Here is a 25,994-nt window from a genome sequence, read left to right as displayed (position 1 = left end):
ACCAGGACCAGGCACCCCTCTAATTACCAAAAAGCCCCTTCACCAGCCGAGCCAAAAGATCCGCTAACCGATTCCTGGCCCCAAATACCAATTACCAGATTCCGCAATTGCGTCCAAGTTCAACCATAACACGTGTCACCGTCCCAAGTACGTCGGGAAATGGAAATTCACACGCGCGCGTCGTAGTAAAACACTAAATACTCCCTCTGTCTCTCTGTCTTTCTCTCTCTCCTGCGTCTCTGTGTCATTTATTAGGGTTTTGAGATTTCGGAGGACAGGGAAGGGGCCGGCCTCGGTATTCCTTTTTGTAATTTTCCTCTTGGTCTTGGGGTTTTTTTCCAAATTTTTCACTGTTAGGTTTAAGTTTCTCATTGCATCACTGATCACTCGGGAGGTTGAGATTTAGATTCAGATCAACATGGCCGCCGCCGCTCAGCTTCGCTGCTCTACAGTCGGCAGACACCACTACAACCCTTCCGACAACCGCAGATTCTCGGACAACCCTAATTCTTCGATCTCCTTCCCCTACTCCAAGACCCAGAATCGCCCTCTCTCTTTCGTCCCAAAACCCATCTGGGTCCAAACGCCAGAGCATTCGTTTTCCGGCGGAAATGGCGGTGGCGGCGCGGGAGCGGGAGGAAGTAGCGGCGGATGGAGCCGAGGCGGAGATGGGAATTCCGACGACTCGTCGTCTTCCTCGTCGTCGGTTTCGGGATTCGGAGTTCTGGGTATGTTTCTCAACGGGTGGAGATCCCGTGTCGCCGCCGATCCGCAGTTCCCCTTCAAGGTTCTGATGGAGGAGGTGGTCGGCGTCAGCTCCTGCGTCCTCGGCGACATGGCTTCCCGCCCCAATTTCGGCCTCAACGAGCTTGACTTCGTCTTCTCGACGCTCGTCGTCGGCTGCATCCTCAATTTTACGCTCATGTATTTGTTGGCCCCCACTCTGTCCGCCTCCGCCGCCACTCTTCCGTCGATCTTCGCCAGCTGCCCGGCCAGCCACATGTTCGAACCGGGTTCCTATGGCTTGATGAATCGATTGGGGACTTTCGTGTACAAGGGCACAGGTCTTTGCTGCCGTTGGATTCGTGGCGGGGCTTGCTGGAACCGCATTGTCGAATGGGCTGATCAAATTGAGGAAGAAGATGGATCCGAATTTCGAGACCCCGAATAAGGCGCCGCCTACGCTGCTGAATGCGCTCACTTGGGCGGCTCACATGGGTTTGAGCAGCAATTTGAGGTACCAGACGCTGAACGGGGCGGAGTTTTTGCTGGAGAAGGGGCTTCCGCCACTGGCGTTCAAGTCGTCCGTGGTGGTTCTGAGGTGCTTGAACAATGTGCTCGGCGGGATGTCGTTTGTTGTGCTGGCAAGGTTGACGGGGTCACAGAGCGTAGCGGAGAAACCGGTTGAAGTGGAGGTGGGATCGGCGGAGGAGAAGGAGAAATTGGTGGTGGCCGAGAGTGAGGATGGGCAGAGCAATCAGTCGACTTTCAAATGAGGATTTGGTGTTGTTTTTTGTGTGGCTTTCTGTCATTTTTGTTCATAATTTTGAACTAAAACTTGGGCGCTTAGTGTTTTTTTTTTTTGTAGCAAAAATAAAATCTTAGAGTTAATGGAACTTTAGGTGTTTGTAAAAGTTTATGCAAGTGCTGGCTCACAACTTGAATCTGTTTACGAATTACAATAGCCTTTTATGTTTGCAATCCCATTTGAGATTTTCCTGTTTGCAATTCTTTTTCCTCGATCTATGTTCTAAACTACTCTAATCTGTTCTAAACTACTTTAATCTACCAGCGACCAGGGGGATGTGAACTTGGGCTTGAGAGTGGATATGAACTTAGTGGCACAGACACTGCCTTAGTTGATTAACCTAACTCCCGTAATTCGTTTTCTTAAAAAGAGAATGTTTTTTTTCTTTCATTTTTTATCACATTTAAAAATTCAAGTTAACTCACGTAATTCGATTTTTAAAAAAGAAATTTTATTTTTTATCACATTTTAAAATTAAGGTTTGCAATTTTTGTTCGTCCTAAACCTTAAACCCTCAAGAGATTTAATACTTGACTACAAGGAAACGAGTATACTGTTCTGGTCAATTGACCAAGCTCACGTATATTTTGTTCTAAGAGCGTTAAATCACACGCATTTGAGTTGTTGAGTTTGAGTTCCAAGAAAAATGGATGCATTTTGTATTTTCTTAGTTACATTTAGACAATTTCGCATGAAATGAAACAGTGCTCTTGATGGATGGTGAAGTTTTTGTTTTTGTTTTGTTTGTTTTTTTTCCTGGGTTAGGCAGCGCGAAATGGATCTTCTAAATCAGGATAGATTTGTTGACTATCTTGCCGGCCAAAGAAAACAGGATTTGTGGTGTCGTTCTGAATGTGGTAGGTGTGTGTGTGTCCACTTCACCTAATTATTGGTAAAATACTAAACGACATATCGACCCGCATTTGGCCCCCCTTCAGATTTCTTTTCTTAGACCATCTTTAATAGTTGGGTTAAAAACCAAATTTTTTAGCTAGAAAAATTTAACTTTTAGTCAAGAAACAGTTTTTCTGCTCCAACCATTATAGTATAAAATTTTAGCCTGAGATTATTAAAGAATAAACTTAGGCTATTTTTTTCTTAAATTAAATTTTAAAAAAAATAAATAAGTATGTAGACTATTGTAAATTAATTTTATTAACATTTTAATCTTAAAAAATTTTAATTCCGATAAATATTGAAAAATCACTAAATTTTCCACAAAGCAAACCTTCAACTTTCACCAATCTTTCAACCCTAGGCTACTTTCAATTCACCAACCGTTCAACACCAAATTTTCACCAATCTTTTTTTTTTACCGTTAGATTTGATAATATTCGATCTCAGCCGTTGGATTCAATAATATATAAATATAAAAACAAAAACAAAAATTTGAATCTAGGCCGTTGGATTAACCAACGGCCTGATGATCACAATTGTTGGATGCAAGGCAGAACGTGGCCGACAGGCCCACGTGGGTGGGTCCCTCGCGGTCGGAAGGCTCGCACATTAGGTGTGTTGGGGGTTGGGTTGGGCTGCGTTTGGTGCCCAAACGCTAAAAAGCAAACATTTCAATGGGGCCCACACCCACTTTTGAGCTAAATTTCAATGGGGCCCACACCCACAATGGGGCCTCGTTTCCCCATTTAGCTTTTAGCCCAAAGTTTCCCCTTAGGTTGGACTGAGTTTGGGAGGAAATTTAGCCCATAGCCCATCATTGGAGTGAGTCTTAGCACTTTTGTCTTTTCCACAGTAACAAAGATTTAAGTTTGGAGCCACCGAAGCAGTGTGCCAATCTCTTTCCACCGACATAGATTATAGTAATTCGGAATATCGCTTTGTTAAAAAAAATGATTAGAGCGATGGACACAACGGCCGTTGCTTCCGTTGTTTCAAATCAGCTGTCTGAACAATAACTGCTTAAAGATAAAAATTCAGCTTCAACCTTCTCATTTCTTTTCTGTAACATAAATTTATTTTCTAATGTTTGTACAAGACGAGACGAGCTCCGCTATCACGCAAAACCTTCTCTAATCCTTCCTTTGATGTCAGCCACTATTCCGGCCTCTCAGCATCTCTCCAATTTTTCAACAGTATACTTCTCCGAAGCAGAGGTGCCGAACTCGTATGCTATGGAGCATGGATGATGTTCTTTAACCTAAGAAGTTACATTGCATGAACTGCAGCACGATCTCATCTGACGGCCTCTGGTGCAGAATTGCAATAAGGTGTGTGCAAGCACACCAACTTCGTGCAAGTCAGACACAGAGTTGCAAACCCCACACCAATCAGAATCCCACAGCTACTTTTACGTGTATCCAACTTCACCGCTCTCTTCACTACTTTTGCAAAACTCGGGAGCAGCCCCCCACAAGCAAAAACCATCACATGGTCTAATCCGCTATAATCAATTCCTGCGAGTATTGCTCCTATTGCAGATATTGGACCCACGAATCCAATTAAAGCAGCCGCCACAAGGGCTGCATGCCAGTTATCAGTAGCCCCAAATATGCAGCTAGCCACAGCTGCACCCCGAGGGAGTCCATGTAGGGAGACAGGAAGGACCATGTGTCGCCCAAGTCCATAAGCTTTTGGTGCAGCAACCCCTAGTGCAAGCCCTTCAGCCAAAGCATGAAAGGCAACTGCTCCACATGACAAGAATGCCTGGAGGGTGTGAATGCTCACTGGAAAACCATTTGCTGTGGGTAAGTTATGAACCGAAGTTTTTTTGCGACCTGTGAGCTTCAGAATACTAGAGCTCAAAATATGGACGGATCCAGCTCCCATTGCAAGCAGAAATATAGCAGATAGAAATCCCATCTTTAACGAAAAAAGTAGCTGCAATGGTCTCCAGGCACCAAGGACAAAGGCAATGCCAGATGCTGCACCCATCAGAAGAGCATGCTGAAGATGGAAAGCTAATGCAAAGGCGACAAGAACAGTGCCACCGAGCAATGGTCCAAGACCAAAAAGTAATGACACAAAAAAGCCAGAAGCATCCTCTGAGCTGCAACACAGAACATGTCAAAGATAAGAGCACTTCCGAAGGTCAGGTGAAAAGTACATTCTGTATGTGAAAAAAGCATGTACGAAAAAGAGGACACAAAGTCTAAACTACAAAACAAAAGTGACACGATTTCCCTCAACATTAAATGTACTCACTTGTAATCATGGGTGAAATTCTGAAAAAGAGTGCTAAGAGCTTCCATGAATGCAACAGAGAGAGTAGCTGCTGACGCAACCTGTGATGGACAGGCTTCCTACAAGCACAACACAAAAGAAGCTACTTTGTTAAAAATGGAAAATATAACCTTGCGGAGCTTTGATAATGTAAATAGAAAAGGTTTCAAAAGTCTACAGCAAATGATATAAGCAAGTGAAGAAACAACCAGCATAAAGAAGTCTCGTGAGGAATTTTACCTTAAATGCATCAGGAAGCACCTCCGCAACAACCATCCAGATCATACATCCAGCAGCAAAGCCCGTACAGAAAGGAAGGAACTTGCTAAATGCATCAGCGCATATGAATGAAGGAACTGCTACAAGGGGCTGCAACAACAATATATGTGTAGGAGACCATTAAGTTAAGAGGCACAACATGCGATTCACCCAAAGTTGGTTAGATATTCTCAATTGCCCCGAATTTTAAAAACTAACAAGCTACCTGTGGTAATGATGTAATTATGCTCCATAACATGGCATTCTGCGGAGAAACACCCCTGGATGCAAGCACCATACTCACAGCTAAGCCTTCTGGTATATTGTGCACAGCAATAGCCAAAGTAACCAAAAGGCCCTGAGTGAAACCCTTTGAGCCAGCAAAGGAAACCCCAACACCAGAGCCCTCCCCAAATGAATGAAGAGTCATTATTCCAATCACAAGAACAACTTTAGTTGCATCTGCACCTTTGATGTCTAACATACTAACTTCTCCGTATTGCTCAAGAAACTGAAACCAGATATAATATAACGATGTAAAACATAATGAGAGCTTGTTGCATTCTAGCATTATGTAAAAGATAAGCCCTTTAATTGATAAAATCTGAAAATTGAAAGCCTAGAAAACATCTTACCATTTTTCAACATGCTTGTCCTCCCCCGTAAAATGATAAATAAGTGAAAGGAATGTTTACGGACTGTGACAGCTTAGGCATATTTATTCAAATTTCTTGAGATGTTGCATTTGGCACCAAAAAATCTATAATTTTTTGTTTTTTACTTTTAAATAGATAATACTACTGGTTCAGAAAGTAATCACACATGTTAACACTGAGAATAAACATCTTGGCAAAATGCAATTGAAATGTGAATTCTATGAAACAGGAACCAAATTTGGTATAAAGGGAAGAAGCAACTACATCTACCAAAATGGAAAAGACATAAACGACGGAGGAAATAAAGGATCCAATTCAATACCTGCTTGCATAGCCAAATAAAAAGGCCCCCAGCTAAAAGCCCAACAACAACCCAGTTCCCAGCACCATGGCTTTGTGCACCATGGCCTTGTCCTTCCTGTACAAGATCAAAGCTTGCAGCCAACATTACACCAGCAGCCATCCCATTGCATAATCCCGCCCATTGTGGATCAAGCTCAACAAAGAAGAATGGAACTGCACCTAAACCTGTGGCAGCAGCCATTGCCAACGTAAATAACGCAACAGTAGAGACTGAGACTTTGCTGTTTGCGCTCTTCACCTCACCCAGTCCATTATTTGAAACCTCAAAATTTATGGCATTCTCCTGACCAGTGCCATCAATAACATTACTTCTCACATTTTTGTGTGGAGCAGATCTCAGCTTTTGCGTCACTTCATTTTCAATCTCTGATGTAGTGTACCCAAAGAGAACTAGGGAGAACAGCGAAAATAATAGAACTTTTCTAAATGTGAAGGTCATAACTTCAGCCTTCAGGATATTAAGAGATTCCGCCTGTATTCTTCTCTTGAATGCAATCAGAAATACTGGGCTCTATTGAACCATCCGATGCCACTTCTCCGTGATAGCGTAGCAATTACAAAGACACCATTCCTAGCTTGATGTGTGCCTTGTGGTCAACCCTGCAGATTGCCAAAGGCATCACTACACTAGTAATGCAATAACACTTCCACATTCCTCAGTCACACACTAAAAACACACTTTGATCCGAATTTTGTTGTGAAACTATAGCTCACAATTAAACCAAAAAAAAATCTCCTAAAATACGTAAATTACTGATTAGTTTAGCACTAAATAACACACAAAAGATGAACCTTCACTGACAAACATTACAAAATTCCTAATGAAACCCGAAAATTTAAGGCCTCAGTAGAGGACGTTGGCTTTGGAGATCATCACAAGGTCAGAGATATATAGCCCACACCACCTTCACAAACAATGTGATAATACAGAATCCAATCGATGATCGAACTTTAAAACTACAGAAATTACTAAAGGAAGTTCAAACTATTCAAGCATCCTTAGTGTCAATGCCCAAAACAATAAACAAACAACAATTAAGGGCCTTAGTTTTGAAATTAAGGAATTCATCAAAGTACCCTCTTCCGAAATTTCACCAAATTCCTCTCCTTCTGACGAAATCACAGCAATCAAACAAAATATAAGAACCCTAGATTCAAAATTGGGAATCAGATTAAGGAAATGGAGAAATCAAAAAGCTTACCGATAGAGCAAAAGAGGCCCAGGAAGGAAGGAAGGAAGGAAGAAAAGGAGCAGAGCGCGGGGGCTTGACTGAGACGTCAGTCAACCGCAATTCAGACGGCGACAGAAAAGGTTTCCTGGGAATGAACCCCTTCCGTCGAGTTTGGCTTCGAAATTAAATTAAATTATTTGATTAAATAAGTAAGGCAACGTCGAATTCGGGGATAATGAAACAAATTCAAATTCAACGTCTTGGAGTTGTGGGAGTAAATTGGTGGTCCACTCATTGGGTGGGATTTGGATTTAATAGCACAAAGAAAAAATAGCGGGACTTTATTGGAATTTTATTCAATTTTGTGGGTCACGTCAGAGGACTCAGCACGTTGGTTTTGCCCAAAACCAGGGACTCAGAACATAGACACAAAAATAGTAAAATTTCTTGACGAATGCTAGAGTGACTCTTTAAGTGAGATTCAGGATTATGTATAAATTATCTGTCACGTTATAATTTAATGTCAATTCTTCTACTAATAATATAAATATTATACAAAAAATATGATGACCGAGGACCGAAAGTCTATAGAGAATCTCATTTTTAAAATAATTCCCTTAGCTTTCTCAAATTCTTTTTGCCAAAACATGTATTTAGAGTAGTCCCTTTTGGGCTAAGTAGTAGATTTAGATTTAGTTATGTTATGGGTGTAGGTTTTAATTTTCTTACGTTGCATTTAAAGTTTTGACATTCAACAAACTTACAAACTCCGTTAACTTCATCGTCTAATCAATTTGTTATCTGCTAAAGTAGCAATGCGAGATCCATCTCCAAACTTCTATGTGGTACGGTTAGTGGATTTGGAGGAAAATAACAAGTACACACAAATAAAACATGTAATTGAACCCTTTTTTTGTTTTTTTTTTTTTTTGGCCACTTAGTACCATGATCTAATGGTATTCTTTTTCATTTATAAATGAGAGGTCTTAGGTTCGATTCTCGCTAAAGGTGAATTTGAACCACATTATTGTTAGCTCATTGTAAGGCTTAGCTCATCCCTTTTCCTTAGTGTACATCATCCCCTTTCCTTTAATATAGATAATATCGTTTGTTAAAAAAATTTAACCATCGTCAAATTAATTACTCTCTAGAAAACACAAGCAAAAAAGCCGCGCGATGATGCGGGTTTACAACAATGTTTCCAATTCTACTACTTCATATATACAACCATACTCACAATCCTCTTTACAGATATACTAATCAGTATTTAAAACTATGTTATATGAGAGGAGTTTTACCTCAATACAAAACTTGACAAAATTAAACAAATCCCCATGTCACTGGTTTTCACTTTGACCCCTACTCTTATAAACTGGGCTGAATGCTGACGCATGGACCGTTGATTTCCACTGCAAAGAAGGGTTTCTCCATCATCACCACCATTGGTGTTCTTTTCCTGTTTTTCTTTGCCCAGACATTGAAAAATCCAATTTTGAAGTCATTTTCTCACACTAAATAGCAAAAAAATAAATTTAAAAATTAGAAAAAGACAAAGAAAAGCATCTAAAAACTCATATTCGGAAACCCAGATGAGAAATCATCATAAAATACCAAACTTTACCCAAGAAAACTCTAAAAAAATAAAAAATAAAAAAATTGAAGAACCCATTTGAACTTTACACAGAATGCAGCCAAGGAAAGACAAAAAAGAAAAGAGTTAAGCCATCAAGCTCAACCCTTTAATATAAACTCAAAAAAAAAAAAAGATTAAACACAACCTCATTGAATCATTAATCTTACCGTAACGACAAATTATTATGACCAAACACAAAATAGAGACTGAGCATGTTAATTTTATTTTAAAGGATTCATAATTTACCTAATTCATCTGATTAGCAGTCACTAATTACAAATAGATTTGTAGATGTAGGACTAAATTAGTTCAGGTTTGGACTGCAATTCACACAATTACCTATATTTTCCCCAATTGTTATAATTTCTCAAAAAAATTCATAGGAACAAAAACAGACTTAAATCAAACCCACCTTCCAGCTTGAGTGAAACGACACCGTCTTCAATGGAGACAACATCGACGTTACCGTCATCGGCCATGAGATAGGGGCGGACGTCCTCTAGAACCAAGTCGACGTTGGGAATCGTGAGTTCGTACTGCCTGGCGGAGTAGAGTCCCGGAGAAGAAGACTTGGCGGCAGCGCTCGGGTTTGAAGCTCTAACGGCGGTTTTGAGAAAGATCGGCCTTTGAGAGGTGAGACGGTGCACTTGCGTCCGGCCGGAAACAACTCGCGCGAATTCCAGTACCCAAAACGTAGCCGCTTGGTATTTGAAATCGAGTTTTTGTTCTGAGGGTTTAGATCAGGCGCGAGAGATTGCGAAATTGAATTTGTTGGTTCGAAGGTTTGAACTCGGATATATTCAATTATGATTTTAAAAAAATTTATAATATTTGTATATTCAAATAGTAATTGATTTTAAAGAATCTGGAAAGTTGAGAAATTAGAAGGAATTTGAGAGATTTTGTAATGTATTTTAAGCATCTATAAATCTCACATCTTCCCATAAGATTTTGAGGGAATTGAATTAAAATTTTATATGAAATTTCTACAAATCAATTAAATTCCATAAAAATTCATGCATTTATAAAATCATTAAAATATCTCAAATTCTCAATTAAATACACCTATTTTCAGAGTGTTAGTGGTACAAAAACAAGGGCAAGAGAGTGCACTTTTTGCCTATAGCTATATTTGTCTTGGTGAACACTGGCTGGCGTGCAAAACAAGCAGAGAAATGACCGTTCTTCTGTTACTACACTAGCACAAGACCATGTTGCTTTTGTTTCTACGTCCCGATAAACAGAGACAAGGGTTAAAAGAAACACCCGAAACTCGTGTTTTTGTTGTCGTAGTCGTCGTCGTCATCGTCGGAGAAGGAGCTTTATTCAAAACGAAGGAAGCACCGTACGTTCAAACATATACGAGACTCTTGAGGCTCTACTTCTTTGCGTACCACCAATATGTGCAGCGTCACTTGACCAGCGTGCGAGGGGAGTTTTTATTCATCGAGGCACTATGGTTGGGACAGCACCACTGGTTAGATCACTTCCTGCCAGGCTGGAGGACGTGTAGGATCGGTCTCCAGCCAATAAGGACGATGAGGTTGGTGATTGGTCACTGTACGAGGAAGTAGATGGTGAAAATATGGTGTCAGTTGCCGGCGTGATTTTGAGTATGTTTTCGAGCTCCCTCACCACTTCCGGCATATGAGGCCGCTTGTCTTGCTTTTCATTACAACATCTGAGGGCCAAATCTAGAAGCCTTTCAACACATTCGGATGGATAGGAACCCATTCTGCTGTCTATGATCGAGAACACCAGCCCTGCCTGATGAGCCAGACTCACCTGAAAAAAAAAAATGAATATAATTTCATGATTATTAGCATCAGCTAAGATATTAGTGCTCGGTGTGCTAAGACATAATCTGTATCAGCACGCCAAACACTAGTGTTTGTGTTTGAAATTTATACAAGCAGAGGCATTTTGTTACATCAGACAAAATCTTAGCAACAGAAATCCCAAAGAAGTGATGTTTCAAAGGTACCTCTCGAACTATGTTTTTGCCGTGTGAAATTGGCTGATTGCCCGTAAGGAGCTCCAGAAACACGATTCCTAGGCTATAGACATCGCTTTTGTCTGTCAACTTATTGGTCAGGAAATACTCTGGATCAAGGTAACCCTGCAATGTATGATTAAAAAAAAGAGTTATTCGTAATTCTACAGTGAGCTCATTAGCTTTGCATGATTTTAACATACCGGCGTTCCTCTCACAACCGTAGATACATAAGCAGGCCCGATCCCTGCATCATCCTGCAGAGGCGCAAGTCGCGAGAGTCCAAAATCCGCCACTTTAGCCACAAGGTTGGAGTCCAAGAGTATGTTGCTGGCTTTGATATCCCGGTGGAATATTGGAGGATTTGCCTCAGTATGAAGATAAAGGATGCCTTTAGCAGAACCTAATGCAATGCGTAACCTCATAGTGAAGTCCAGACTTCCCTTGGCTTTAGCTGTCATATCATAGCGAATACAGAACTTAAGAAGAGATGTTGGAATACAGTATCCAAAAACACACACATAAATAGGAGTAGGCATTTAAGAAACTGGGAATGCTGGAAATTTTCGTACCACAAAGCCAATTGCGTAAGTTACCATTAGGCATGAACTCGTAAACCAGGATCTGCACAAGCAACAAGAACAAACAAATCATATAAAAAAGGAGCTGCAACTAACAGTGCAAGCAATAGCAATGAGTAATTGATCATGACTGCAAGCTTCGTACCTGCTCCTCTTCTTCATCACAATATCCCACCAAAGAGACTAAGTTTCGGTGGTGTAGCCTTGATAGCAGTCCTATCTCAGTCAAGAACTCCTTTTCACCCTGTAAGGATCCTTCTTCTGCACGCTTTATGGCTACGGCTGTGCCATCAGACAAAATACCTTTGTAAACTTTCCCATAGCCTCCTTGTCCAAGTTGCGTTGAAGTATCGAAATTCCCAGTAGCTACTGTCATTTCTTCGAAAGTGAACGCCTTTACACCTTCAATTCTCATAGAGATCTTTGAGGCTGCAAATAGCGGTAAGGACTTCATTCTACTTTCTAGGATGATAGTCAGACCGGAATAACATCTTCAAAATTTGGTCTTAATCAATTGCAATTAAGAACTTACATGAATGTCTCCGTGAAGGTGGGTAACGGCGTTTGAAACATCTTGTGGTCAGAAGCATGACTATTGCAGATATAATGAAAACAGCAGCGATGCATCCTATTATAACGCCTGCTAAAGCTCTCTTGCTAATGCTCGTCTTTTGCGGGTCAACAATCACTATAACAACGAAATAAATAAGTTACTCAACCAAGAATAAGAAACATGTTCTCGTCCTTATGACATGCTACCAAGGAATCAATTTCTCAAAGTTAGTAACGCGTACAAATAAGGGAGTCCAATGCGAAGCGAATAGCAAAATAAACCAAAATATCCAGATGACTTTGGAAAAAAAAGAAGATGTTTGGGATAAAATACGTACTGTTCGAATAAGGTCCCAGCAGAGTGAAGTTGAGAAGCTCATAGGGTCCAAAGAAATCAACTAGAGGAACTTCCCATGATGTAAGAAGGCCTCTCACTCGCTGAACCTCGCTTACGTTAAATATATTCGAGTGTGAATTGATGAACATAGGAAAAAGCTTCAAATGCATCAGTAAACGAGGCCCTTCTTGCCACACAAATGAATCAATTGATAATTGATAAGGGCGCAGGTTGAGAGAACGAGTTAAGTAGATTTCAAAATTCTGTATATGAGGAGGAAAATATGAAAAACTAGGACTTTTCAGACGATATTCAACTCTTAAAGGTGATGCACAAAAGCATGGAACTGGGCAAGATGGGACATATTCGTAAAAATAGTCTGTTGGACATGCTTGACTAGGGCAGGTCATTGGTTGAGTGGAGTTTATCAAGTTATCAGAAATCCCGTCTCCAGCTTCAGGTCGACAGAACTGCCCAATGTTTGGTATTGTTACATTATTGCAGATAGGATTTCCTCCAAGCCTGAGAAAAGCTGCTATAAGTAAAAAATTACAGAAGTAAAACAAGGTGTAACTTGGCTAATAATTTTCATACCTCAAGGTGACATTTGCGGGAAGATTTAGCTCTCCCAATAAGCTAGAGAGTGAATTGTTCCGAAGATCACTGCAATATTTAGCTAACATATAAATAAATACACTAAAAATATAAATGGGAAGGCACTCCAAGAAATCAAATAAAATTAATTCAAATGGTTATGTTAGTCTTTTGCTAAAGGAACTTACAGTGCAAGTCTAGCTTTTCTGCCGAAAGATATGTTCTGCCAGATAGTAGGGATAGAACCGGTCAAAAAATTGTTGTCGAGCGATCTGTAATAGAAATAATTATAAGAATCAGATCCAGAGTTCATATAACCGCACGGTAATATTCTTCCAGTAGAATCATAAGAATATCACACTTGAATGTTGAAGAGACATATCCGAAGCATCTGATATAATACCATATGCACCCGGCATTTTAAAATATGGAACAAAGATTTGGGCAAGTAAACAAAGTCTTACACTTTCTGAAGAGCAGGAAGTTCTGAGAAACTCTCAGGTATGGAGCCGTTAAGATGGTTGTCTGACAGATCGCTGTGATAAATACAAAGTATTTTAACAGGATAAGTTTTTAAATCAAACAGATAATTACAATTAGTAAGATTTTATAATTTTCATATGTAGCATTGATTTGAAGTTAGCATACTGATGAAGCAATGGGAAGTATGACTATAACAAGTTACAAGTTTAGTCGGGCCAGATACGTACATTGTTGTCACATTTTCAGAAAGTCTAGGCGATGGTATGCGTCCACTTAGTTGATTGTGGCTTAGATCTCTGTGGCAAGAACTCAGTCAAGGTCAGAAAATAGAAGCATAAATTGAAGGGTAAACAAACGCATTATAGCGTCGATTCAAGGTCTTTGAACCATATCTGTACTTACAGATAACTAAGGTGAGGTATCCTGCTAAAATCGGGAATTTCTCCCTGCAAACTGCAATTCCTAAGACTTCTGCCAAACCAGAAATAGGAAAAAAGAGAAGGTATCAGCAATCCTTCTGAGCAAATTTATGCATAACTAACACGAAATTAAAGCACCAAAAGCATCTCGAGAACCAGAATACTGATTCAAAGAAAGGCAAGATACTAATAACATAAACTTACATTTTTGCTAATCTGGAAAGGTTTCCATAAGAAGATGGAATCTCAGTCCCCTTGAAGTTGTTGTTATCGAATTGACTGAAAAATGGAAGGAACGACATACAAAGAAAGAAATGATTTCCGTCAATGATGAATAAAATCTGGTCAAGGGAAAAAAACATTACCAATGAAGATTGTATAAAAGGAAACAAGTGTACTCCAAATTAAAAATCCAGACGGTAGTTGGATTAGGACGTACAGAATGCGCAGGTTTGGTAAGTTGGAGAATTCTGGTGGAAGATATCCTGACAAGTTATTATTATCAAGGAGCCTGTAAAATTTCGTGTCAAATAGACACAATTAGGACTCAGTCAACAAGTATAAATACAGAACAATTTCCAAAAACAACACAATGAAATTATACAAAAGTAAGACGATATAAAAACTCACAGGTGAAGAAGAGTGGGTGCTTCAGAAAGCTCAGGCGGAATTTGACCGCTGAAGGAGTTGTTGTTCATGTGGCTGCGAAGCAAGATACACAAACCTGTCAAACATGAGAAACATAAAACGTAACCTGACATTATTTATCATTTAGCTTGAACATGTGCTTACAGATGTTTTACACTGCTCATGTTAGCAAATGATTTTGGAATTGGACCAGACATATTGTTCTGATCGACTTGTAGTCTATTTAAATTTGCAAGATAACCGAGCTCAGGAGGTAAGGAACCGGATAATTTGTTTCCACTCAAGAGCCTGCACACAAATGCATCACAATAAAAAGATAATAAATTGTGTACAGGTTAAACAGTGAAATATGGTGATATTTCTTTACATGAATGCATATGAAAAAGGGCGGATGTACAAAAATATGTCGAGAAAACAACACGAACTCAACTTACAAGAGTGTCAAGGATGTCATGTTTCCAATCTCCTTAGGTATAGTGCCACTTAAGTCATTCCACATGAAATCTCTGCCAGCAGAGCGAAAAATAAATGGCATCTAATTAGAAAATAACTAAAGGTAATCAGAGGAACCCTTCGAAAAATTGGAATGGGAGGGATCGGTTTATGAGATGACACAACTCACAATATCAGAAGTTGGGATAGTTGGCCAAGCTCAGGTGCTAAAGTTCCTGAGAGATTCATATTCAGCAGTTGGCTGCACCAAATTAAGATTACCAAAATTCAGCGAGACGGCATTTATGTTATTTAAAAGCAATTGAGCATATGAAAACAGATACATACAGTTCCTGGAGGTGCAAGTATCCATCACTCCCAACAGCATTAAAACACAAAACTCCGGTCCAATGAGATTCGCAAGGATCCCCATCGTCCCAATTCCTTAGATGATTTCTAGGATCAATTAATCTGCTCTTGACTGCTCTCAACACATTCACTGCAAAAGGGCACAAAGCATAAGTTACACTCTTCAATTGCATAATATAAAGTAGCACCAATAGAACTGAAAATTCACCTTCTGAAGGATTTGTAACTTTTGCAACCACAACGAGGAAGAAGCAAGAACACAGAAGAGCAATGACACATCCAGAAGCTCTCAGCTTCGACATTCTAATACCCTATGGAATCAACCCAAATGAGCAATCTCCAAATAAGTAACTGCAACCTACAAATTACCTAAAAATCTCGACTTTCTTTCATAAGAAGTAAACTAGAAAAACATGCAACAGAACAAGATAAAAAGAGATAAGGAAACAGTTTCAAGCTCACAATTTCGGGTAAACAGAAACAGTAAAAGCTTTCATGTCGATTTAAAAAACAAAATCATACCTATTAAGTGTGAGTGGTGGACTTTGAGACTCGTTTGAGACCTATGAGTTATGAGACAGGTACTTAGGGACAGGAACACAGTTCCGAAATCGAAGCCGAGTCAACGGGGAGGATTCTAAGGACGAAGTACATGAAGTCCTGATATAACTTTGTCTTCATGATAACCTTGATCATGAATTCCAACACTGAATTTTGGCGTTGTGGATCGTCACAGTTAGTTGGAGTAAGTTTTCGTGTTTTCTTTGGTTTAATGTTTTTTTAGTCCAAAGTTGTGAAAGGGATCAAATAAAGATATGAGACGGCGTCTGCTTTGTCTTTAGGGCTGGTGGGTGTAAAGGCAAAGACAATTTCCACATTTAGGCCACGTTAAGGGAGACGCTGACTTTTGTGTACCAACATTACCTAAGATTTCCACGAACCTAATTTTTGTGTGCTGTTGGTGGTCACCACATATCCAACTAACCAGATTCAAATCATTTGTTTTATTTGTTTTATGCTTATATGCTAAGTGCAGAGAGAATCGAATGTGTGAATTCGGAGGCGGATGTAAATGCTCTAAACTATTTGAATTATAAGTTCTTGATGTCAGTGCTCATGAACATTGAAAGTTGTATCTGCTTTGGGGTTGCATAGTCTCAATGTTAAGGGCTATTTAAGACTGCTTTTTAAAACAGCTAAAGATGGCCTACGACAACCAAAAATACTTATGGTTATATTGAACATAAAAACTTAAAATACTCGTAACACTAATAGGTGATTCTTCAGAAAGCACTTTCAAATATATTTTTTTTTTCAGAATTACTGGAATTTTTAATAAAATTTTGGTGGCCTCAAAATTGTTTTAAATACCCATTTGTACTAACAACTCTAGCTATAAGTTTATAACTCAAAAGATTTTAATGCACAAAAATATAAACAGAAGATTAGAATACATTGGCAAGGTGCATGCCTCAATTGGGAGGAACTACTTCCATGTATCTCATACCGATGGTGGTTATTTCAATCCAATCATGCGTTATTAGCGTGAAATACAATTATCGTGTTGTTCTGAGTATAGTGAAATTTCTCTTCTCAATCCTTAAAATTTCATTATATGCAGTTGAAAATTACAACCAATTCATTTGCCTTTAGAAGAAGTTTATAATTCTTTCTTTCCAGTCACAGACAAGTCCCCATTTGCCATTTAATAATGAGGTATTGGCGGATTCTCCTCGGGGCCGGAACTTGTAAGAAGCTGACAATTTTATCCTAAAATTTTAATTTTAATTGATTACTTCACTGAACTTTTAAAATTGGCTAATTTCCCCAAGAATTTTAATTTTAGTCGATTACCCCTGAACTTATATAATTGGTCAATTTCCTCTCTTAACCTTAATTTTCCCCATAAACCCTAAAATCCAAGCAAAAATATACAAAGTGAACTAGCGAAGAGAATAAGAAGAAAAAACAGATTAGGGATAAAATTACATTTCTACAATTATAAAATTAAAGTTCGGAAGAGATTGGTCAATTATAAAAGCTTAGAGAGTAATTATGCGATGAATTGACCAATTAAAAAAGTTTAGAGAATAATTGTCTAAAGTCAAATTTTATGTCAAAAATTGATGACTCTTTATAAGTTTGAGAGCAAATACTTCTTTAATAATTTCATCCAATTGCATTTAGAGAGATTCAAATTGCTTTGCTTACAGTCCACACACATGTTTTTCAGTCAGTAGCGTTTCTAAATCCAATGCTGACATTTTGTAGGGTTTATTGACAAAATAAAATACATGAAATAAAAACCCAAAAGAAATAAGAAATTTTTCAGTGTGATCGGCATATAAGATAATACATCATGTGTCACTATACAAATGATAGCATATGTGTTATAAAAAGTTAAGAACTTAAAAAAAATAAAATTTCTCACCACTTACACAAAAACACATAGTATATCATCCGTGTTTCTGTCACAATAAAAAATTTCTCCCAAAAAACAAAAGATGTGGATGGGACGGTTCCAGGTGCACTAATTGCAAAGGCAGCCGACCTCCCCAAAAGTATCTTGAAATTTTCTGCTGTCCTTTCTTACAAGGATAACAAACTTGAAGAGCTCCAAATTGTGCATTAATACATAGTGACATGATGACCCATCCGAATCCTGCATTTATGCACAACCTCCCATGGAACTTGTAGCTGTACACGGCTCGGATTGTACAATGAGAGATGCCAACTTGTTTGGGTGACCTATACATTCGTTTGGTATCTGGGATTGGATTGGATTAGATTAGATTAGATTGAAGAACTTGTAAAATTTAAGGTATGTTGATGGTGGAGGTGATCGAATTTTTGTTTTGAGGAGATCGGAAGGGTTCGAACATGAAGGAAAATTCTCACTCTCAACCCGTACAAAAGTGAATTGGATTGGTTACCTCATAAAGTTGAAGGTATGTTGCATGCAAAAGGTCGATGCTTTTTGTTTTGATGAGAGATTTTTTAGTGTGACAAGAACACGGGGTAGTACTCCAAGTGTTATTATACAAATGATGGAATATGTGTGTTAAAAAGTTAATAACTTAAAAAATAAAATTTCTTACAACTTATATAAAAATACGTGATGTAACACCCGTGTTCCGATCATAATGAAAAATTTATCGGGTTTTGAGGAGATTAGAAGGGATTAGCCGTGAAAAACAAAAACCTTTACCCTTCACAATCTACTACTTTTGAGGAAACATGCCCTTTCAAATCCTTACAAAATCAAATTGGAGTGAATACCTCATAAAATTCAATGTATGTTAAACGGAGAGATGAATGACTTTTTATTTTGAGGAGATTAAAAGCGATTAGATAAGTACAAAACTTATTCCGTCTAATCCTACCCTTTTTGCTGGTATTGGAGGGATAAATTCCCTTAACAACTAATCCATCTTCTATCTTTGACACGTACAAAATTTCTTTCATTTATTCTCTCGACACCCTTGAATATAGTTAGTCATCCAATCTCAGGCACCAAACGAACCCTATACACCAATTTCCAAGTTTAAAGTTTATCTCTCTTTTTTCTCTCCACCAATTTATAAATTTATTGTATTTAAAAAAAAAAACTAATGAAAACGACTTGAAGACTTTGAGTTTTAATCAAAATGACAAAAAGGTGTTATAAATGAATAGTATCAGGAGTGACCTTTTAGAGTAAAAATATCTTTTTTTGTTAAAATAAACAGTAACGGGAGTGTTTCATTAAAACTATATTTTTTTTTCCCTTCTGATTATTTTTTAAAATATTTTCTAAAATTTAGGTGGAAATTTAAACATAGATATTGAATGTTACCTTAGAAACACACTGGAATCTTGACATTGTGGAAACTCACCATCCAGGCATTCAGCCACCTAGTCAAGGTTTGAAAGAGTGTTCCAATCATAAGCTGCTTATTTTCAACTTGAGAGTTCAGAAAGTAAAAATAAAGGGATAGAGCCACAAATTTGGAAATTACAAACTTTCACATCGGATTAACCACCTGCTCTCTAAACCAATTTATCATAGCACAATCATGTTACGAGCTTGACCTTTTTGAAGTGTGAACTAATACTTTGGGTAGCAAAACATGCCCTTGATGCCCTCCGGGTCCGGTTCAAAACCCAAATTTTGATAGAACTCTACAACTGCAACGACAATGAGAAGTGAAAAACCCAAACTTTGATGCCTTTGAAAATGGTAAAGCAGGCAACAGCTGAGGTGGAAGTGAAAAACTCGACTAGTCATGAGAAGGAACATCGGTGTAGAGTAGCATTGGCGGAAAACGATTTATGATGTCACCGTGAAGGTGCACATAAGGGTACTTGTATGGCAATGGCAGACAAGCTCATCAATCTTGAACTTAAATAGCACACTGGCATGATATTATAATTGACTAAACGCTACAAATAATTGTTGTTTTACCCTGACTATCTGCAAAGAGTGAAATGTTTCCGATGTCCCTCGCAGAAGAGCCTGTATCATCTTTTCAACAAGAGCCTTTCTGAGGCCTTGGTCCTGAACGATAAAGATGTCATGGGTAACAATCATGAAAACATGTTACGTGATTAGTGCTTTAAGTCCAACACACAATGTACAAGCATACCTGATAGCTGGGATCAATTAACTTCTTCTGGCATTGAAGGCATGATCTGATGTAACTTGAGCCATGCCAATTAACTTCTTCTGGTCATTCCTTTCTGTCAAATAATATAGACTGCAACACCAATTGTGTGAAAAAGGAGGCAACAATGCTCTATCCACTATGTACCTGATCCAGGTGATTTCCGAACTGAATGCAATGAAGCAACCAAGTAGCTATTTTTCAAAGCTGCAGCTAGTTTTGTCAGCGGCCTCCGAGGCCAACTTACCTATAAAAATTACATTAAAGTTGCTTGACTTTCGCCAGTAGATGTAAGATAGCATACTATCTCCACATGTTGCCATTGGATAGATAAAGAGAGAAATAGATAGCATTATATTTCATATACGACGAAAGAATCACAGACCAAACTTCACTAAAAGGTCAATCAGGCAAAATGCATCCAACAATAAGTGGTCTCCCGACCTATGAAGAGTGAGTTATACACAACTGGGAATCCAAAAGGTATTCACTATCAAAAGAATGTGCAAAAGAAGCACCAACAACAGCGTAATTACCTTATCACAAAGGGCTTGAAGATCGTACACATCAATATCTCCACCAGAAGAAAATATTATTTCTTCAACTGTTCCATATGGTTCAGTCTTCTGAATGAGAACTAATTCTTGAGGCAGAGGTTCTTCTTCTTCCTCTTCCGGGAGCATGGAGGGCTGTTCAACTACTTGTGTGTTGTTGTTTAAAATACTGCAACAAGAAGCGAGTTAACGACCATCATAACTTTTCTGTCTGCGTGTGATGATATCTCATTTTTTATGTTTTAGACTTCAATTAGTACCAATTTCAAAACTGCAGAAGTGGTACGAGCATACTTCCAATAGGCAACCTTTAGATGCACCATTTTAAGCTTTGAAGCCCAACAAAACATAAACTCTCACTCTACGAAAAAGTATCATAATCCATAAAGTAACATACTTTCTAAACAAGTTTGCTAATTGAGGGCTCAAACCAATCAATGGCTTCATATTTACCCGTCTTTCAACAATCGAGCAATAAGTGGCACGGCAAATCCAAGATTCTAAAACAATTCACCTGACTAAACTTCATTTTATTTTTAATTACCCGGATTTAATGGATTCCCAAAAGCCAGCCTTGAGTCGATATCCCTTATGCATCCTTCTTGCTGCAAAAGATACAGAAAAAATCAAAGAAACTTGGATCATGGTTCACTATGCAGACATGAGCAAGTGTACATCAATCACTACATACCTTTGGCAAGCTGCTCTCTCACATTGCAAGGAAACAATAACATATCCGATGCTTGACGACACGATTCAAACGAAACAATCCGGCATCTGCCACGAACATAGCCGAAAAGGTACATCATTTTCTTCAATCCACCATCATCAAGTAATTAACTTTACACCCAAATGGTTACTTTCAACACATTCTTTTGTGCAATTAAACAGTTTTCGAACTAAGAACGCTCGTTAGAATCTTGTTTTCTTGATACATATGCCTACCAATAAGTTATTAAGTGCAAAGCTACCAAATTTTTCAAATTTTCCAAGAGACAGTTCGATAAACAGACATGGGTTGAAGCGAAATTACAAAAAGACTGACTGATGGGTGGGAAGGGAAGAACTTACAGAGGATAGGAAGCGCAGGCAGCACTCAGCGTATGCATCGTCTTCTTGCTTCTTCTTCTTCTTCTTGTTGCTGCTGTGGAGCTGTGTGAGTGACCGTAAGCTCTAAAAACACAAAATTGTCAAATATATTTGCTTTTTCTCCTTCACCCTTTAATCTCCTTTTATCAAAATTTTAAAATATTTTTATTCTTCTATTTGAAGTTTAGAAAAATAATAAAAATACTTTTTTTTCGCCTTTTACACACTCTTATGCGTTTAAAAATCACCACCGAAAGAATAAGGTCAAGTCATATGTTAAAATGAGGGTTGTTCTCAGCGCTTTACAAAAGATTGGTGTGCAGTTCACACACCCAATCTCATTTAGTTAAATTTTAACCGTTTACTCATGAAAAAATTATGCGGGAGAGAAATTACAAATGTTAAAATTAGGGTGAGGGCTTTTAATGCGTATGTATCCGTGGCCCAAATTGTTTCACCAGGCCCTTAAGTTTTATAAGGCCGGTTGGTTTCATTTGGGCTTTTTATCTTCAGCACTGATCCATATTAGTGTTCGAATATGATAAACAAATAATTGATTTGGGAGAACGAAAAGGAGAAGAATGTAGTACTTGTAATAATGCCATCTTTATTGATTTCCGTGCCAATTCTGTCCCAACACTACAAATATACATTTATGAAAAAATTAATTAAAAAAAGAATATTATAATACAGGTCCCCACTCTTCTTTTTATACAGCTACGATATTATCTACAAGGTGAGAAAATGAGTTAAGCTTACAATGAGTTAGTCCAATATTATTTAGTATGAATTTACGTTTATCCATAATCGAACTTAAAGTCTTTTAAGAAAATTTTAAATTTTAAAAAACAAGATCTTTCTCTGATCGTTTAAAAAAATTTGTTGAAAAAGTCTAATATGTCTAGATAAAAAAATTACTGTAATTCAATTTTAAAACTATAATTTCTACCCAAGAAACTACATACTCACTACAAATTCAAAATAAGTTGCAATTTAATCCGACTTGAAACTCTCCCGAATTAAAACCAAACAACTTAATGGAAAAAAACTGCAAATGCTTTTCTTGGCTAATTTACTTTCAAATACTTTAATAAAATTTAATGTAATTTATTTGAACCAAAAATTAATGTAATTTTAAATTTATGTACAAATTAACTTTCATGAAATCTATTTATTTGAAAATTAAATATCATGAAACTGACGCACTGTTTTCGAAATTCAACCAAACAAAGCATTTCTTTTCTGTTTATCTTGAAAATATAAAAAAATAAAAAATAAAACCCAAAAAACAAAGAAGGAAGAACGCAATACCAGACAAAAGAATGATAAGAAGCGAAAGCAAAAGGTGGCTGCTGCAGCACCAGCGCGCATGTCCCCATAAAAAGAAGGAGCAGCGGTCCAACCGTAAATTTCTCAACGCCACCGGGTTATTTACGTAAAAATAAGAAGAAAAAAGAGAGAAGGAATGATGAATATGATCCGAAAACACTGTTTGAGATTCAGCAGTTGGTGGTGGTGAAGAGAATTAATGGGGATGGTTTCTGAAAACCATTTTTCTTTTTCAAACCGCTCTCCAACTCCTAAGCTCTGCAGTTCCTTCACCACTCGGTAATCTATCTCTGTAACTCTACAACTCTTCTAATATTTTCTGTTTATTTTCTTCGTTTAACAATGCGATGTTCTAAACTACTCGAATCTAGAGAAATACAGGATTTAAATTCGGGTGTAAGGCCAGAGTTAAACCGGCCTAACTTACGTCTGCATGCTTTCTTCTGTTTAGCTCTTAAGCTATCAACTGCATGCTAATTACGCGATGTTTTATTAAGTTTTGTTAGTGTTCGTCACTTGCATAATATGATGCACGATATGTTTTTGTTTTCTTTTGATTTTCTCAACCCTGTTATGTTGTTATTTTAATTTTTCAACTGTTTTTTTGTTCTATATTTGGCTTGTTTTGTAAGTTTAATTTGGTGATGATTCTGTTTAAAATTCTTAAGTACAATTCCTGGATGTGGGGGCTCACAGAGTTCGTTAATTATTTAGCATATTAGACAGGACATAGCATTTTAAAATTAATTAATTAACATAATAGACAAAAACATATAAACATTTGGAAAAGTACTTTGAGATAACAGAAGCTTTGGCGCAAAACTGAGTTCAATGGAGTTCTAGGATTCATACAGCTAACTTTAGAATTTCAATGTTTCATGTAGTATCTTTTCAGATGTTGCCGGGGACATTACAATCGTCGTCGATGGAGAGTCTTTCTTGCTGCATAAGGTACACTCTTCTGTTTTGCCAATGCGAAGTTTTTTTGTTACCTGTTATTGCTACACACTAGGTCTTAAATTAATTATAATACAAGCTGTAGCATTGCATTTTTCTGTTTTGCTAATCCCACATGGTTCTATCCTGTTGAAGTTTCCACTGGTGTCTCGAAGTGGAAAGATTCGGAAAATGGTTGCAGATACCAAGGATTCATCGGCAAAATTGGAGCTCCTCGACATACCAGGAGGGGCGCAGGCATTTGAACTCGCAATGAAATTCTGTTATGGCATAAACTTTGAGATCACAACTGTAAATGTAGCCCATCTGCGTTGCGCTGCAGAGTACTTGGAAATGACTGAAGACTACAGGGATGAAAACCTTATTGCACGAACGGAGACTTATCTGAGTGAAGTTGTAGTTGAGAGTCTCGAAAAGTCAGTAGAAGTCCTTGCCACGTGTGAGACGCTACCTTCTATAGCGGAGGAGGTTGAAATTCCAAGTAGATGTGTGGAGGCTATTGCCATGAATGCTTGCAAGGAACAATTAGCATCAGGGTTGTCGATGTTAACTTGTGGCGGTGAGTCTACAGAGCTTAAGAGTGATCGTCTTGAGTGGTGGGTTGAAGATCTCTCGATTCTGAGGATCGATTATTATCAAAGGGTTATATGTGCTATGACAAGACTAGGTGTTCGACCGGATAGCATTTTTGCATCTTTGATGCATTTTGCTCAAGCATCCTTGAAGGGAGTCGGAAAATGTCAAATTTGGAATCCAGGAAAAGTGAATCCAATTGCTGGCATGGCAGAACATGACCAGAAAACCGTTGTGGAAACCCTCGTTAGCTTAATGCCAACGGAGAACAGTTGTTCGGTGCCACTGAGTTTTATGTTTGGAATGCTGAGAATGGCAATAATGGTGGATGCAACAATAGCCTGCAGGCTTGAGCTCGAAAGGAGGATTGCTTTACGGTTGGAAATGGTTTCACTCGATGATCTCCTTATACCCTTGATCCAAGCAGGGGGTTCTTTGTATGATGTTGACACCATTCATCGAATACTGGTGAATTTTCTGCAGCGGATTGAGGAAGAAGAAGAAAGCGAAGATTTTGGATATGAGTCCGAAGGCCTTGGTTCTCCGAGTCATGGTTCATTGTTGAAAGTTGGAAAGCTTATTGACTCATATCTAGCTGAAATTGCTCCTGATCCTTACCTGAGCTTACCAAAATTCATTGCCATGATTGAAATACTGCCCGATTATGCACGTGTGATTGATGACGGGATTTACAGGGCTGTGGATATATATTTGAAGGTAGATTTTATTCGATTTTGTGTTGCACGATTTTGGATTGAGTTCCCTTTATATTTGAATTGATTTTGTTTCGATGCTTATTTATTAGGTTCATTCAATGATGACTGAACAAGAATGCAAGAAGCTGTGCAAGTTCATAAACTGCCAAAAGCTCTCTCAAGAAGCCTGCAATCACGCTGCACAAAATGATAGACTCCCAGTGAAGATGACAGTGCAAGTCCTGTACTTCGAGCAGCTCCGCTTGAAGAATGCATTGTCTGGAAGCTCAGGAGACGGGTTCCCCTCGCAGAGAATAAGCAGGTGGTGTGCCAAGCGCAGCCATGTCCCCTCGAGACAACTACGCTTCGTTAAGGAGAGAAAACCGAGAACTGAAGCTGGAGATTTCGAGAATGAGAGTGAGGCTGAGTGAATTGGAGAAAGAGCAGTTGTTTATGAAACAAGGAATGATGGATAAAACAGGAAACGGGAAGACCTTCTTGACCTCACTCTCTAAAGGGATCGGAAGGATTGGGATTTTTAACGGCCAAGCGGGAGGCAAACCGAAGAAATCAGGTCGGAAGTCCCGAGGATCTGAGGGGAAAACTGGCAGGAGTAAAAGATATTCTGTTTCCTAGGTAGCTGCTTTGCTAAAACAAATATTGTCTTCAGAAGTAGTTTGCAGGTAGCTTAGAAGGTTTTGAAGGGATCCTGTAGTTTGTATCACGTATGCAAAGAGTAATGCTACATGTATCACATTTAGTGACCGCATTGTTTACAGAGATGGATTCTACTCGAATCCCACCTCATGTGATCAATAATGTGGTCTAAATGTTATACAAGTAGTTCTATTGATCTTTGAAATATCAATTAGAATCTCTTAAGTCTGTTTTATTTTCCTAACACATGAATTCGGAGTTTTTAGTAAACAATGTAACATATTATGAATTAGCTTACCCTA

General features: G+C 38.4%; 5 protein-coding genes and 1 long non-coding RNA gene across 7 annotated transcripts; 2 read left to right on the top strand and 4 right to left on the bottom strand.

Moving 5' to 3' along the window:
• Positions 1 to 318: 318 nt before the first annotated feature.
• Positions 319 to 1,701, top strand: LOC103960182 (protein RETICULATA-RELATED 3, chloroplastic-like). The gene is given in 2 exon segments (XM_048575739.1): positions 319 to 1,063; positions 1,065 to 1,701. Coding segments are annotated over 2 exon segments (1,077 nt in total). The 5' UTR covers positions 319 to 418; the 3' UTR covers positions 1,497 to 1,701.
• Positions 1,702 to 3,445: 1,744 nt separating this feature from the next.
• Positions 3,446 to 7,460, bottom strand: LOC103960184 (putative zinc transporter At3g08650). Its single transcript, XM_009372606.3, has 6 exons — positions 7,185 to 7,460; positions 5,942 to 6,582; positions 5,190 to 5,474; positions 4,946 to 5,074; positions 4,688 to 4,785; positions 3,446 to 4,532 (listed from the first exon to the last, which is right to left on the bottom strand). Exons 2-6 carry the CDS (start codon positions 6,419 to 6,421, stop codon positions 3,719 to 3,721), a joined length of 1,806 nt encoding a protein of 601 aa, XP_009370881.1. The 5' UTR covers positions 6,422 to 6,582; positions 7,185 to 7,460; the 3' UTR covers positions 3,446 to 3,718.
• Positions 7,461 to 8,281: 821 nt separating this feature from the next.
• On the bottom strand, positions 8,282 to 9,570 carry LOC108868151. Its single transcript, XR_001954256.2, has 2 exons — positions 9,200 to 9,570; positions 8,282 to 8,665 (listed from the first exon to the last, which is right to left on the bottom strand). It is a non-coding gene; the product is annotated as an uncharacterized LOC108868151 (long non-coding RNA).
• Positions 9,571 to 9,889: 319 nt separating this feature from the next.
• On the bottom strand, positions 9,890 to 15,987 carry LOC103960185 (probable LRR receptor-like serine/threonine-protein kinase At1g06840). Of its 2 annotated transcripts, XM_009372608.3 has the most exons (21): positions 15,718 to 15,987; positions 15,404 to 15,506; positions 15,175 to 15,325; positions 15,017 to 15,088; positions 14,829 to 14,900; positions 14,539 to 14,682; positions 14,377 to 14,448; positions 14,186 to 14,257; positions 13,951 to 14,025; positions 13,730 to 13,798; positions 13,555 to 13,623; positions 13,309 to 13,380; positions 13,033 to 13,116; positions 12,845 to 12,913; positions 12,252 to 12,772; positions 11,894 to 12,049; positions 11,507 to 11,790; positions 11,353 to 11,404; positions 10,984 to 11,234; positions 10,772 to 10,906; positions 9,890 to 10,572 (listed from the first exon to the last, which is right to left on the bottom strand). In XM_009372608.3, exons 2-21 carry the CDS (start codon positions 15,495 to 15,497, stop codon positions 10,231 to 10,233), a joined length of 2,856 nt encoding a protein of 951 aa, XP_009370883.2. In that variant the 5' UTR covers positions 15,498 to 15,506; positions 15,718 to 15,987; the 3' UTR covers positions 9,890 to 10,230. The 2 variants fall into 2 exon arrangements, with proteins under 2 accessions (XP_009370883.2, XP_009370884.2); XM_009372609.3 differs by lacking the exon at positions 15,718 to 15,987 and having other exon boundaries at positions 15,404 to 15,651.
• Positions 15,988 to 19,571: 3,584 nt separating this feature from the next.
• On the bottom strand, positions 19,572 to 21,614 carry LOC103960187 (probable acetyltransferase TAP2). The gene is made up of 6 exons (XM_048572728.1): positions 21,464 to 21,614; positions 21,084 to 21,169; positions 20,937 to 20,997; positions 20,375 to 20,561; positions 19,986 to 20,085; positions 19,572 to 19,914 (listed from the first exon to the last, which is right to left on the bottom strand). Exons 1-6 carry the CDS (start codon positions 21,499 to 21,501, stop codon positions 19,838 to 19,840), a joined length of 549 nt encoding a protein of 182 aa, XP_048428685.1. The 5' UTR covers positions 21,502 to 21,614; the 3' UTR covers positions 19,572 to 19,837.
• Positions 21,615 to 22,874: 1,260 nt separating this feature from the next.
• On the top strand, positions 22,875 to 25,936 carry LOC103960189 (BTB/POZ domain-containing protein At3g08570). Its single transcript, XM_009372612.3, is given in 5 exon segments — positions 22,875 to 23,089; positions 23,695 to 23,761; positions 23,903 to 25,057; positions 25,146 to 25,355; positions 25,357 to 25,936. Coding segments are annotated over 5 exon segments (1,827 nt in total). The 5' UTR covers positions 22,875 to 23,009; the 3' UTR covers positions 25,672 to 25,936.
• The last annotated feature ends 58 nt before the right edge of the window (positions 25,937 to 25,994 follow it).

The sequence above is a fragment of a genome, unplaced genomic scaffold (genome assembly GCF_019419815.1).
Source record: "Pyrus x bretschneideri cultivar Hongxiangsu unplaced genomic scaffold, Pyrus_bretschneideri_v1 Contig11, whole genome shotgun sequence".
NCBI lineage: Eukaryota > Viridiplantae > Streptophyta > Magnoliopsida > Rosales > Rosaceae > Pyrus > Pyrus x bretschneideri.
The sequence above is the reverse complement of the archived record's forward strand: the minus strand, read 5'-3'. Positions and strand labels throughout refer to the sequence as shown.